This window comes from Nicotiana tomentosiformis, chromosome 10 (assembly GCF_000390325.3).
Source record: "Nicotiana tomentosiformis chromosome 10, ASM39032v3, whole genome shotgun sequence".
In the NCBI taxonomy this organism is placed as follows: Eukaryota; Viridiplantae; Streptophyta; class Magnoliopsida; order Solanales; family Solanaceae; genus Nicotiana; species Nicotiana tomentosiformis.
In genome coordinates, this window is record NC_090821.1 from 38996033 (window position 1) to 39010416 (window position 14384).

Here is a 14384-nt window from a genome sequence, read left to right on the forward strand (position 1 = left end):
CGACCCCGATATCAAAATTTCTACTGCCGGCCAAATTCGCCAAAATTCCAAGTTTCGCTAATTCAAGCCTAATTCTACTACGGATCTCTAAATCATATTGCGGACACGCTCCTAAGTTTAAAATTACCTAACAGGGCTAACGGAACCATCAAAATTTAAATCCGAGGTCGTTTGCACATAAATCAATATCCGGTCAACTTTTCCAAGTTAAGCTTTCAAATAAGAGACTAAGTATCCCAATTTATTCTAAAATCACTCCGGACCCGAACCAACTAATCCGATAAATCATAATACAGTTGTAGAACACAAAAAAGCAGATAATAGGGGAAACGGGGCTACAACTCTCGAAACGACCGGTCGGGTCGTTACACATATGGTGGTATAAGGATTTGCGGTTGAAACGCATGAGGTGAAATAAGGTGGGCTTGATACGAGTGTTTCTAGTAGGGGAACTACTTGAAGCCACGCGGTGTGATAAGGTGGGCTAAAATGCGGGAAGTTATTTCGGGAAAAACAATTTTCAAAACTAAATGCATGGCTCCCGCGGTGATAAAAGGAAAGATTGTGAATTATTTTGTGATATGAGACTACGAGGCGGTACCTGGGTAGTGATTCTTGTTGATACTTTTCTATTACATCACTTGTTGTTTTTGTTGCTTTGTTTTCTTGGCATATTATTCCTTGTTCTCTTCCGTGATGCGTTATTTGCCTTAGTTCAGTGTAGCTATTCTTGGTATATCTCGTCATTTTCTCATATTCATTGTTTATTATTATCACACTATCATATATACCTGTTCAGTTTTCTTATTTATTCCAGTAGGGCCTTAGCCTGACCTCGTCACTACTCTACCAAGGTTAGGCTTAGCACTTACTAGGCACCGTTGTGGTGTACTCTTGCTATACTTTTGCACATCTTTTTATGTAGATCCAGGTACCTCTTACCAGCCCAGGCTCTAGTGAGTCGAGTTCGAATTTGGAGACTTCAAGGTATACCAACCGACGTCCGCAGGCCTCAGAGTCACTCTCTATCTAGTTCTATTTCATTTTTCCTTTTTATAGATAGTATTGTATAGGGATGTTTAGTATACTCTTGTAGAGCTTGTGACTTGATATCACCGGATTTTGGGAGTTTGTTTCTATTAAGTTGCGAAGTTCTTTTATGATAGTTGTTGAGTTATTTGAGAGTTCTATTTACCTAGTTTTAGAGGCTAGGTGCTATCACGACAGCCTACGGAAGAAAATTGGGGTCGTGACAATTTATAATTTGGAACATTGCAACTATTTTTAGTATACTACAAAGTTTTGTTAATTATAAATCAATGGTAGAGGATTATAAATAACTGTATTATTCCATCTTCTTAAATCGTTTCTGCTTGTTTGTTATAAATTTATGGTAGTGGATTATACACAACCGGTCGTGAATTATCAAAAACAAGTAGCAGAAGCAGACTGAAGAGACAATATAGTACATCAAATCATAACTTCATTAGTATGAATTATAGAGCTTCTATAATGGGGCTCTTTTTTCTACGATACTAAAAAAATAAAAGAAAAAACTAATCAGCGCCACAGGAAGGGGAACTAGAGGGCTGATGTAGTCATTGAAGTTCAACCCGAGCACGGTGAGGAGTGCTTGAAGCATGCGGGCAATGCGCCTGATTTTTATCTCTTGGCGCATTTCATCTTCTATTAATTGGCGTACAAGCCGATTAAGATCGACTCTTATTTGTAGACAGTCTTGGCAGGGGACTCTCCTTGGCGGATTTTTTTTGCAACTATTTTTTTGCTGATGAGTGAGATGATGATGAAGTGAAATTTTTTTCCTTGCTTGAGATTGAATTTATAGGCACAGATAGGAGAAAGTTGCTAGCTTTTTCAAGTGACTATTCATGTTTCCTGACTAGTTGAAATATTGGCAACCGAACAATTGCTTCGTTTCGTCCAAGATTGGTTACAAGCATGTTGTAAGCTTTTAATAAACAAGCTCTTGTATTATGAACTACAACTCAATTGACGCATTTATTATACACTAAACAAAAGTTTAGATACATTACAATCTAATAATTATTTTTTTTGAATTTTAAAATAATATTATAACAGAAAACATGACATTTGTTTACCCGAAAATGGATAGAGTTAAATTTGTACGCAGTTCTAAGGATACGTGGTGCAACGTAATACAAATCGCAAGGATAAATGGAAATATCAAGTATGGATTGCGAAAAATACAAAAATAGACAAGATTGTAAAAAAGATGAATTTTAGGACTAAACAAGTGGGATCAAATTAAGAAACTTGAAAGAACAACTCTTCACTATAGGAGAATATGGTGCTTGGATTACAATGTTAGCAAAAATTTCTGTCTACAGAAATGATAATCATCCCCTTTATAGTAGAGGGATCTTACTTTAGATATAAAAAAAATGCGTAGTGGGAGACCCGTGATAAATCAGCTTTCCCACAATTTCTGACAAGATTCTCTCCTCTAGTGGGATTGCAACGGCTCTTGTCTATGAGCTCGATATTGACTCGAGTTTTTCAGTCTTGACTCGAGCTCTCGATCATGGCTTAAGCTCGATTCTGACTCGGACCCTTGAATTGATTCGGGGACAATGTTGGTCGGTCTCTGGATCATAAGCTCGACAACTTTACTTTGCATCATAGTTCGATTTGGATTTGAGCTTGATAATAATATCGAGCTCGACATTGATCGGCCCCGCGGACTCGAAGCTTGTTTATACCATCTTCGGAACCCATCTCGAAGTCTTACTTCGATCGATTATGTTTCGAACTCGATCAATCGTACGAAGGCCGAAATCTATTTCGACCATATACAGATAGTCCCCTCATTTCTCAGGAAGAATGTGGTGAGAAACGATATGATTTTTTCAACGGCTCGATCGGATAATAAGCTGACGTTTACATTGGGCTCGACCATGACGCACGTGACAGCTGTTCCGTCATTTTAGTCTTTCAAGGTATTTAATGCATGTCAGACGGACACTGAACCGCCATTGCTTAAACCTATAAATAACCCTTCCTTTAGTCATTTATCACTTTTACATCTTCAACCTTCCAAATTTTCCAATTTCTCTTTTGTATTCTCTGAGTTTACACGCAAATATGTGATTCCTCTTTGCAAAAGTTTTCTTCCAAATTACCAAATCTTTGTCACCTTCTTTAAATCCAAAATAGTGAAGACATCCAAAATCGTCCCCCAAAAAGAAAAAGCTTCTTCTTCCCAATCTGCCGCCGATAAAACACCGGTGGATCCTCGTCCTGAGGAGTGCGTTCCGGCGGCGTGTATTCTTACCTTCGATTTCAAACTTGATAAAGGTTCGCCGGTTCCTGGCTGATGTGAACCCGTATCGAGATATACTTGTTCGATAACCCGGGAGCACATAGAGCGAATAAAAAGAGATTGTAACTGGGAGAACAAAGAGGTGGTAGTGCCGTCTCCTGAAGAGGATATTACTACTCACGTGAGAGGGTTTTTAAGCGTGTATACTTACCCTTTTACGTTAGGCCCCCTCGACCCTGTTATCATAGATTTTTATCGTAAATACTTAATAACCCTAGGTCAGATATATCCTTCCTTTTGGCGGATCGTTATTTTGATCCGATATTTTGTAAGTAAAATCAAGGGGATGCCTTTCACCCTCGATTATCTTGTCCGATTATACCGTCCTCGCCTTTTTCGAGGAGGGTTAATAAAACTCCAACGTCGAGCTACCAAGGCTTTGTTCTCGAGTATAGATGAGGATAAGGATCGAGGCTGGATGGGTCGTTTCGTTCGAGTGAGGACTTCGGACCTGATCCCGACCGAAAAGATGCCTTTTCCCGAGGAGTGGAACATGAAGCGTAAGTGTAATTCTGTTGTTATCTCCTATTATTTTGTTCTTTCATTTCTTTTCTCACCAATATTCCCCTTTTGTGATGCAGCAATTCCCTGGATGCCCGGCGCAGTGCCCGATCTCAAGAACTGGGTACCTGATCTGGTTTCGACCTCCTCATATGCCGAGCGCTCATGGCGCGACTTGTCAAAGGGCCGATAGGAGGCCAAAAATCACGGTGAACACCTCTCTCGTATCTTTTGGTAATTCGAATAAGATGCTTTTCACATACTTCAATAAACTTTTCCGTATGCAAGTGTAGGCAAGGATGCGGTTTTGAGGCCCTCGTCTGTCGAGGAAGAGGCTTCGGCCTCCGTCCCAAAGCCGGTGAACGAAAATAAGAGGAAAAGAGCCCATGTCCTCGAAGATAAAAAACCGAAGAAGAGGACGGCTTGTAAGCCGAACAAGAATACCATTCCTTTGACCGTAGAATCAGTTTTGCGTCTGAGGGATGGAGAAGAGGAAGAAAAAGAGAATGATGGGTATGCTCTGGTGGCCCGAACAAAGAAAACCACCGACGCTCCACAGGCAGCTGGATCGATGGTGGTTCATAAGGCTCCGCCTCGAACTGAGGATATATCGGAGAGAGACTCGGGTAGAGTCCCCAAGTTGCTGGAGATCGAAGATGTTTCCCATCGAAGCCGACGGATGGGGGATATGTCTGAAGGGGCTCTTCCCGAATTTTTTCGAACCGAAGAGAATGCCCCAGATAACTCATTGGGGGTAGTAGCAATCGAAGGCTCGCCCACCTTCCCTGCCTTTTCCGCAAGGGCGATTTGGGAAACCCAAGCTTTGGGGTCTCTCGAATTAGATAGGCCTTATGATGGAGAGGATCCTTTTCGTGACATGTTCATCGGCGTCGAAGACACTGCCGGTGCAAGTGACGCATCAGATCTTTTTCACGAAGTGCAGCAGGCGTTGAATCAGGTAGGCCTTAAATCATATGGCGTTACCTTTAAGTTTGTTTTTCTTTTCTGACTTCGTTTCTTCTTTATTTGCAGGTCACGGCAGTTCATCGAGAATCATGTTCTCAGCCCCGAACCGAGCTACGTCGATACGAGGCCGAGTTTCAACGAGTTACGGAGGAGAGGAACTCCTTAAAGCTCCTTTTGGGCCAAAGGGGAGAGGAAATAAAAGACCTCCAAGTTGAGTTGGCCAGGGCTCACCAAGATCAGATCAATCTATCCGAGCAGGTAATAATGCTTTTAAAAGCCTATGGGCTTGATACCGGAATGATGGCTAATCTTTCGGTCTCACAGCTGCAGCAAAAAATTGAGATCATCAGAAAACTCCGTGAAGAAGTTGATGTGATAAGAGCGGAGTCTTTGAAGTGGAAAGAAGGAATGGACCACTTTGCTATAGATAAAGAAACTGCTCGAGCCCAATTGTCATCGGCCGAAAACCAACTTCGAAAAATAAAGGAGAAAAGCTGGGTCCAAGCAAGAGGAATAGAGGAGCTCGAGGCTCGGTTGTCCTCTGTACTTGCCAAGGCTGAATCTGACGCCGAAAAGGCAAAGGCCGATGCGGATGCACTCGTGGCCGTCTATCGGGCCGATGCTGAAGCTGCCCAGGTCTAAGTAAGAGAGGCAGTCGAGACCACCGATACTCAAGCACATTGGGTCGCTGAACTTGCTAAGTGCCGATCTCGGAGGAAGACCCTCGATGAGATCCATGCTCGAGATTTCGACCTCGCTGAAGAGATAAAAAGGGTCAAAGAACTCGAAACCGATGCTAAAGCCTTGGTTTTCGATGACGATGATGATGACAATGATGATAACGATGGGAGTAAGAGCGGATCCAAGAATGTGGGGGAGCCCGATAGAAAAGAGACCGCTCCTGGGGATGACCAGGAAGCTTAGTCCTTACTTTTTACGTTGTAATCAATCATGTAAATAATTTTGTATATAAAAACATTCCCTTTTTTGCCGACTTGCTTATGTTTTGTTTCCTGTCTTGTGAAGATTTTATTCACGCCTTAATCAAATTTGGACTTCGTAGCCTCCATAACCGAGCGAGCGCTTACTCAAACTTGAAGTGATGTAGCCATTAGGCTTATTAGTTGAGTCAGTGATTCGAGCTCGAAGAAATATAGTCCGTAAGCGTAATGGTCGAGTGAGTGATTACTCGAACTCAAAATAAAAATAACCCGTAGGCGTAGTAGTCGAGTGAATGATTCGAACTCGAAATAATGTAGCCCGTAGGCGTAATGGTCGAGTGAGTGCTTGCTCGAACTCAAAATAAAAGTAGCCCGTAGTCTTAATAGTCGAGTGAATGATTCGAACTCGAAATAATATAGCCCGTAGCCGTAATGGTCGAGTGAGTGCTTGCTCAAACTCGAAATAAAAGTAGCATGTAGGCTTAGTAGTCAAGTGAATGATTCGAGCTCGAAGAAATATAGCCTGTAAGCGTAATGGTCGAGTGAGTGATTGCTCGAACTCAAAATAAAAATAACCCGTAGGCTTAGTAGTCGAGTGAATGATTCGAACTCGAAATAATGTAGCCCGTAGGTGTAATGGTCGAGTGAGTGCTTGCTCGAACTCGAAATAAAAGTAGCATGTAGGCTTAGTAGTCAAGTGAATGATTCGAACTCGAAATAATGTAGCCCGTAGGCGTAATGGTCGAGTGAGTGCTTGCTCGAACTCAAAATAAAAGTAGCCCGTAGTCTTAGTAGTCGAGTGAATGATTCGAACTCGAAATAATATAGCTCGTAGGCGTAATGGTCGAGTGAGTGCTTGCTCGAACTCGAATTAAAAGTAGCCCGTAGGCTTAGTAGTCGAGTGAATGATTCAAACTCGAAATAATGTAGCCCGTAGGCGTAATGGTCGAGTGAGTGCTTGCTCAAACTCGAAATAAAAGTAGCATGTAGGCTTAGTAGTCGAGTGAATGATTCGAACTCAAAATAATGTAGCCCGTAGGCGTAATAGTCGAGTGAGTGCTTGCTCGAACTCAAAATAAAAGTAGCCCATAGGCTAAATGGTAGAGTGAGTGATTTCTCGAACTCAAGAAAAGAGTAGCCCGTAGGCTTAGTTGTCGAGTGAGTGCTTGCTCGAACTCGAGTCGGTGTAGCCCTTGGGCTTCGTTGATTTTCGGTTGGCAGTCCCCGATTTAAGGGGTAGCGGGTCGGCCCTTAAGCCTGTTTGCATAATAAATCTCGAAATAGAGGAAAGTTTTCTTGGATATAAGATGTGGGTAAAGAAGAAAGTTTTCTTTGTAAGTCATTATACATGTGTTCATGTTTTGTGTCAGGGCTCGGGCCAACTACATAAGCATGGTTCGTTTTGACCATTTGGCTCTTACAATTTTTCCTATTTAAGAGGTAGCGGTCGGCCCTTAAGCCTGTTTGCATAATAAATATCGAAATAAAGGAAATTTTTCTTGGATATAAGATGTGGGTAAAGAAGAAAGTTTTCTTTATAAGTCATTATACATGTGTTCATGTTTTGTGTCAGGGCTCGGGCCAACTACATGAGCATGGTTTGTTTTGACCATTTGGCTCTTACATTTTTTCCTATTTAATGGGTAGCAGTCGGCCCTTAAGCCTGTTTTCCTAATAAATCTCGAAATAGAGGAAATTTTTCTTGGATATAAGATGTGGGTAAATAAGAAAGTTTTCTTTGTAAGTCATTATACATATGTCATGTTTTGTGTCAGGGCTCGGGCCAACTACATGAGCATGGTTCGTTTTGACCATTTGGCTCTTACATTTTTTGTAAAGAGGCCTTGGATACTGTTGAATTGTTCTAAGTTAGCACGACCAATGGTTGCCTCATTAAAAACCATGCCGAAAAACCCATTTGGGATAAAACCGGTCTAAGGGAAAAAGAGTGCAACGCATGCTTTCAGACCTAAGGCTTTGTATTAAAGGATCCATCTTAGCTCCTGATCGGACTTCTGTAGGGTTTAGTTTTGAAATGTAAACGAATATGGGAGGGTCGTACCTTAGCAGTAGTATCGTTTTAGATGCGACACATTCCAATTGCTTGATAATTGTTTGTCGTTTATAATGCCGAGCTTGTATGATCCCTTTCCGACGTTTTTGAGAACCTGATATGGTCCTTCCCAGTACGGTCCTAGTTTTCCTTAGTTTGGATTTTTGGTATTGAGTGTGACTTTCCTTAGCACTAAGTCCCCGGGCTTAAAATGGCGGAGCTTGGTTCTTGGATTATAGTATCTGTTGATTCGTTGCTTTTGGGCGGCCAATTAGAGGAGAACAGCTTCTTGTTTTTCGTCCGATAATTCGAGGCTAGTGTTCATAGCCTCATTATTTGATTCTTCTATTGCATATCAAAATCTGGCACTAGGTTCGCCGACTTCGACTGGTATTTAGACTTCGGAGCCATATACTAAGGAGAACGGGGTTGCCCCCGTACTAGATTTTGATATTGTTCGATATGACCAAAGGACTTCATTTCTCTCCATTTTCTTTTAGCGTCGTTCAACCTCTTCTTTAGGTTTTGAATGATAGTTTTGTTCGTTGATTCAGCCTGTCCGTTCCCACTTGGGTGATACAGTGTTGATAATATCCTTATTTTGTCACTTTGCTGCCGATAAATTATTTTCCATTGTCACACACTATTTTAGCGGGTATCCCAAATCGACATACGATATGATCCCAGATAAAGTCTATAACCTCTTTCTCTCTTACTTTCTCGAACGCATGTGCTTCAACCCATTTAGAGAAATAGTCAGTCATAAATAAATAAATTTAGCTTTACCTGGGGTCGATGGCAGAGGGCCAACGATATCCATTCCCCATTTCATGAATGGCCATGGGGATAGGACTAAGTGAAGTTGCTCTCCGGGTCGATGGATCATTGGTGCAAACCTTTGACATTTGTCACATTTTCGAACAAACTCCTTTGCATCTTTGCCCATATCGATCCAATAATACCCTGCAACAGAGTGATTCCCACAAGTGCCCTCATGCACCTCATGTAGGATGTAATCGGTATCTCCTATACCTAAGCATACTGTCAATGGTCCATCGAATGTCCTTCGGTATAGCGTTCCATCCGAAGCTAACGTGAATCGAATAGCTTTGGTTCGTATGGCCCTTAAATCTTTAGGGTCCGATGGGAGCTTTCCGTTTTTTAAGTATTCAATATACTTATTCCTCCAATCCCAGGTTAAGCTTGTAGAATTTATCTCGGCATGACCTTCTTCGATCACGGATCTCGAGAGTTGAACGACAGTCCCTGAGCTTATCTCACCTTCCTCGACCGATGACCCCGAATTTGCAAGTGCATCGGCCTCATTGTTTTGCTCTCGTGGAATATTCTGTAAAGTCCATTCTTTGAAATGGTGCAAAGTGCCTTGAAGTTTGTTCAAATACCTTTGCATTCTACTCTTCTCGAACTTCGAAGGTTTTGTTTACTTGATTTACCACCAGCAAAGAGTCACACTTGGCTTCAATGACTTCTGCCCCCAAGCTTTTAGCTAGCTCGAGACCTGCAATCATGGCCTCATACTCGGCCTCGTTGTTAGTCAACCTGGTAGTTTTGATAGATTGCCTAATAGTGTCACCCGTCGGTGGCTTTAAAACTATGCCTAACCCGTACCCCTTCACGTTCGAAGCCCCGTCCGTAAAAAAGGTCCATACCCGTGATGACGTACCTGATTTCAGCAAGAGTTCTTTTTTGACTTCGGGTACGAGGGTTGGCATGAAATCGGCCACAAAGTCTGCTAAAATTTGAGACTTGATGGTCGTACGGGTTTGATATTCGATATCGAACCCACTGAGTTCGACGGCCCATTTGGCCAATCGGCCTGATAGTTCAGGCTTGTGTAAAATATTACGGAGCGGGTAAGTGGTTAATACACATATGGGGTGATATTGAAAGTACGGTCTTAACTTTCTAGAGCCTCTTATCAGTGCAAGTGCTAATTTTTCTAGGTGCGGATATCTAGTTTCTGCTTCTCCTAGGGTCCGACTTATATAATAAACGGGAAATTGCGTACATTGATCTTCTCGAACTAGGACACCGCTTACTGTGATTTTTGATACTGCCAAATATAAGCAGAGTTTTTTGTCTGTTTTTGGAGTATGAAGTAGTGGTGGGCTGGATAGATATCGTTTTAGTTCCTCTAGTGCCTGTTGGCATTCCGGGGTCCAAGCAAAATCGTTATTTTTTTTAGTAGAGAGAAAAATTTGTGACTTCGATCTGATGACCTTGAAATGAATCTACCTAAGGCTGCAATCCGTCCCGTTAGCCTTTGTACAGCCTTCACGCTATCCAATGATGGTGATGTCTTCGATGGCCTTGATTTTATCGGGGTTAATCTCGATTCCCCGATTTGACACCATGAAGCTGAGAAACTTGCCCGAACCGACCCCGAAAGCACATTTCTCGGGGTTGAGCTTCATGTTGTATTTCCTCAAAATCTCGAACGTTTTCTGCAAATGGGTCAAATGGTCCTCTGCGCGCAGGGACTTAACTAGCATGTCATCAATATAAACTTCCATTGATTTACCTATTTGTTCTTCGAACATTTTATTTACTAGGCGTTGGTAGGTAGCTCCTGCATTTTTTAGCCCAAAGGGCATCACATTATAACAATATGTTCTATATTTGGTGACAAATGAAATCTTTTCTGTTCTTCCGAGCTCATCTGGATTTGATTATACCCGGAATAGGCATCGAGAAAAGTGAGGATCTCGTGGACGGTCGTGGCATCAATCATGCGATCGATGTTGGGCAGCGGAAAGGAATCTTTGGGGCATACTTTGTTCAAATACTTATAATCCACACACATTCTAAGTTTGTTCCCTTTTTTAGGCACTACAACTACATTAGCTAACCATTCGGGATATTTCACTTCCCGAATGGACCCTGTCTTGAGAAGTTTGGTTACCTCGTCCCTTATGAATGCGTGCTATACCTCGGACTGGTCTTTTCTTTTGCTTCACCGGTCTGAACCTAGGGTCCAAGCTTAGCCGATGCATCGTTATGTCCGGTGGGATCCCTATTATATCTAAATGGGACCAGGCAAAGCAATCAATGTTATCGATAAGAAATTGAATAAGTTTCTTCCTGAGTTTGGGGCACAACCCCGTTTCCAGGTATAACTTCCGTTCGGTCCAGTGCTCGATTAGTGTGAGTTGCTCCAATTCCTCAATCGTTGATTTGGTAGCGTCGGAATCATCGGGAATCATGAAAGATCAAGGGATCCTCCGGTCATCATCTTCTTCGATCTTTTAGTTATCTGGTTGGGTCAAAGCCGATGTCTGTGATTGCTATTTGGTATCTCGTTCCTCTTTTGAGCCCAATCCCTTTACTGGCGAAGGTGAGGATATTGGTTTTGCTTCCTCGACGGCGAATATTTCTCTTGCGGCTGGTTGTTCTCCGTACACTATTTTGACTCCTCTCGATGTTGGGAATTTAAGGACCTGGTGCAGGGTCGAAGGTACCGCTCTCATGTTATGGATCCATGGCCTTCCGAAAAGGGCATTGTATCTCATGTCGCCTTCGATCATGTGGAACTTCATTTCCTGGATGGTTCTGGCCATGTTTATCGGTAGAATTATCTCGCCTTTGGTGGTTTCACATGCCATATTGAATCCGTTTAGAACCAGGGTTGCGGGTACAATCTGGTCCTGCAGGCCGAGCTGTTCTATGACCTTCAATCTGATGATGTTGGCCGAGCTACCTGGATCAATCAACACACGCTTAACTTTAGTTTTATTCATGAGTATAGATATTACCAATGCATCGTTATGAGGTTGTATGACTCCTTCTGCATCTTCATCATTGAAGGACAAAGTTCCTATGGGTGTGTAATCTTGAGTTCGAAATCGCTTTTCCCTCACAATCGATGTCTTAGTGCGTTTAAGCACCGGTCCCTGAGGGGTATCGGCGATGCCGATTATCATATGAATGACGTGTTGTGGTTCTTCTTGTTCATTTTGCTTGCCGAAATCCCTGTTTTTAAAATGGTTCTTCGCCCTATCACTTAAACATTCTCGAAGGTGCCCTTTGTTGAATAACCGGGCTACTTCCTCTCTTAGTTGCCAGCAATCTTCCGTTCTGTGGCCATGGGTGCCATGATATTTGCACATTTGATTAGGATTCCACTGGGTAGGATCGGTTTGCATGGGTCAAGGCCATTTAGTATCTTTGATGTGTCCGATAGCGGACACGATGGCGGATGCATCAATGCTGAAGTTATATTCTGATAACCGAGGTGCTTTCTTAGATCCAGCAAGCCTATCGAACCTACTTTCGTTCATCAGGCCCCGGGACCCTTGACCCCGATCACTTCTTTTGTTATTTTGCCCGGGGTTATGTCTCGATTCACTGACTCTGCGATTTTCGTTGTACAGTCGGTATCGATCCCCGATCGGACCTTGTTCTTGATTAATATCCCTTCTAATAGCGGGTTCAGACCCCAATTGATCGTCTTCGACCCTAATTTTTGATTGGTACCGATTATACACGCCGGCCCACGTGATGGCTGGGTATTCGATCAGGTTATGCTTTAACCATCATGAAGCCGTTGAACTTCGTTCGTTCAAACCTTGAGTGAAAGCCTGAACAACCCAATCGTCTGTGACTGGTGGCAGATCCATTCGTTCCATTTGGAAACGAGATACGAACTCCCTCAGCATCTCGTTATCCTTTTGTCTTACCTTGAAGAGGTCCGATTTCCTTGTTATGAATTTTATGGCGTCGGCATGTGCTTTCACAAAAGAATCTGCTAACATGGCAAACGAGTCGATAAAATTCGGTAGTAGTAGTGATACCAAATCATTGCTCGCTTCGAGAGGGTCTCTCCAAATTGTTTTAACAACACAGATTTGATTTCATCATCTTCTAAATCATTACCCTTGATGGCACATGTGTAATAAGTATTGTGCTCGTTGGGATCGGTCGTTCCATTATATTTGGGAATTTCGGGCATGCGAAATTTTTTGGGGATTGGTTTTAGGGTTGCGCTCGAGGGAAAAGGTTTTTGCACGAATGTTTTTGAATCCAACCCTTTTTATCATTGGTGGAGCTCCCGGGATCTGATCGACCCTAGAGTTATATGTTTCTACTTTTTTATCGTTGGCTTTCACTCTCTTTGTGAGTTCCTTGAGCAATTTAGCAATTTCGGGAGTAGTTCCCAATTCTTGCTCATTTGATTTCACTATGGCTGGCTCCGTTCTATGGGTGATTTCTCGAGTTGGGTTGGGCTCCGGCCTGCTTTGTATGTGGGTTTGGCTCTGCAACTGAGCTATTGCTGCTTGTTGATCATGCAACATTTCAAAAATCATATGCAAGCTGATGCCGTTTTCCTCGACGTTATGGGTATCTCGAGCTGCAGACCGAGTGCCACCATGAATGCTATTTTCGGGTTCAGAATGTAGGTTTGCCTCAATGGCCACATGCGAATTGATATCTATCGGTGCTCTGATTCGGGCTCCAACGACATTGATAAGTGGTCTTTCGGTACTGGGTGTCAAGTTATTGTTCTCATCTTGAAGACCGGATTCGTTGTCGATCGGTGGGGCCATTTGACTGGTAGTTAGTAGTTGCTAATCCGAAATCCAAGATATTTTCGGAAACAAGCGAAAAATAAAACGGTGTGTTTTTGCAGATTCATATCAAATAACCACTGTTATCCTTAGCCCCATGGTGGGTGCCAAACTGTTTACCCGAAAAATGGATAGAGTTGAATTTGTATGCAGTTCTAAGAATATGTGGTGCAACTTAATACAAATCGCAAGGATAAATGGAAATATCAAGTATGGATTGCGAAAAATGCAAAAATAGACAAGGTTGTAAAGAAGATGAATTTTAGGACTAAACAAGTGGGATCAAATTAAGAAGCTTGAAAGAACAACTCTTCACTATAGGAGAATATGGTGCTTGGATTATAATGTTAGCAAAAATTTGTGTCTACAGAAATGATAACTATCCCCTTTATAATAGAGGGATCTTACTTTGGATATAAATAAATACGTAGTGGGAGACCCATGATAAATCAGCTTTCCCACAATTTCTGACAAGATTCTCTCTTCTAGTGGGATTGCAACGGCTCTTGTCTATGAGCTCGATATTGATTCTAGTTTTTCGGTCTTGACTCAAGCTCTCGATCATGGCTTGAGCTCGATTCTGACTCGGACCCTTGAATTGATTCGGGGTCAATGTTGATCGGTCTCTGGATCATAAGCTCGACAACTTTACTTTGCATCATAGTTCGATTTGGATTCGAGCTTGATAATAATATCAAGCTCGACATTGATCGGCCTCGCGGACTCGAAGCTTGTTTGTACCATCTTCGGAACCCATCTCGAAGTCTTACTTAGATCGATTATATTTCGAATTCGATCAATCGTACGAAGGGCGAAATCTATTTCGACCGTATACAACATTCTAAAAGTATAATAGCTGAAATTAACAACTTAACAATATGTTAGCAACATGAAATGGTTCCTCGACTAATATTGGTCTAAATTAATGCCAATCAATGAGTAATGTTAATGAAAGGGTTGCAAGAAATTGTTATTCA

At 42.2% G+C, this 14384-nt stretch overlaps 1 protein-coding gene across 1 annotated transcript; it reads left to right on the forward strand.

Annotated features, from left to right (window-relative positions):
* The first annotated feature begins 2326 nt into the window (after window positions 1-2326).
* LOC138900041 (uncharacterized) lies at window positions 2327-5470 on the forward strand. Its single transcript, XM_070186742.1, has 3 exons — window positions 2327-2345; window positions 4156-4820; window positions 4895-5470. Exons 1-3 carry the CDS (start codon window positions 2327-2329, stop codon window positions 5468-5470), a joined length of 1260 nt encoding a protein of 419 aa, XP_070042843.1.
* Window positions 5471-14384: the final 8914 nt, after the last annotated feature.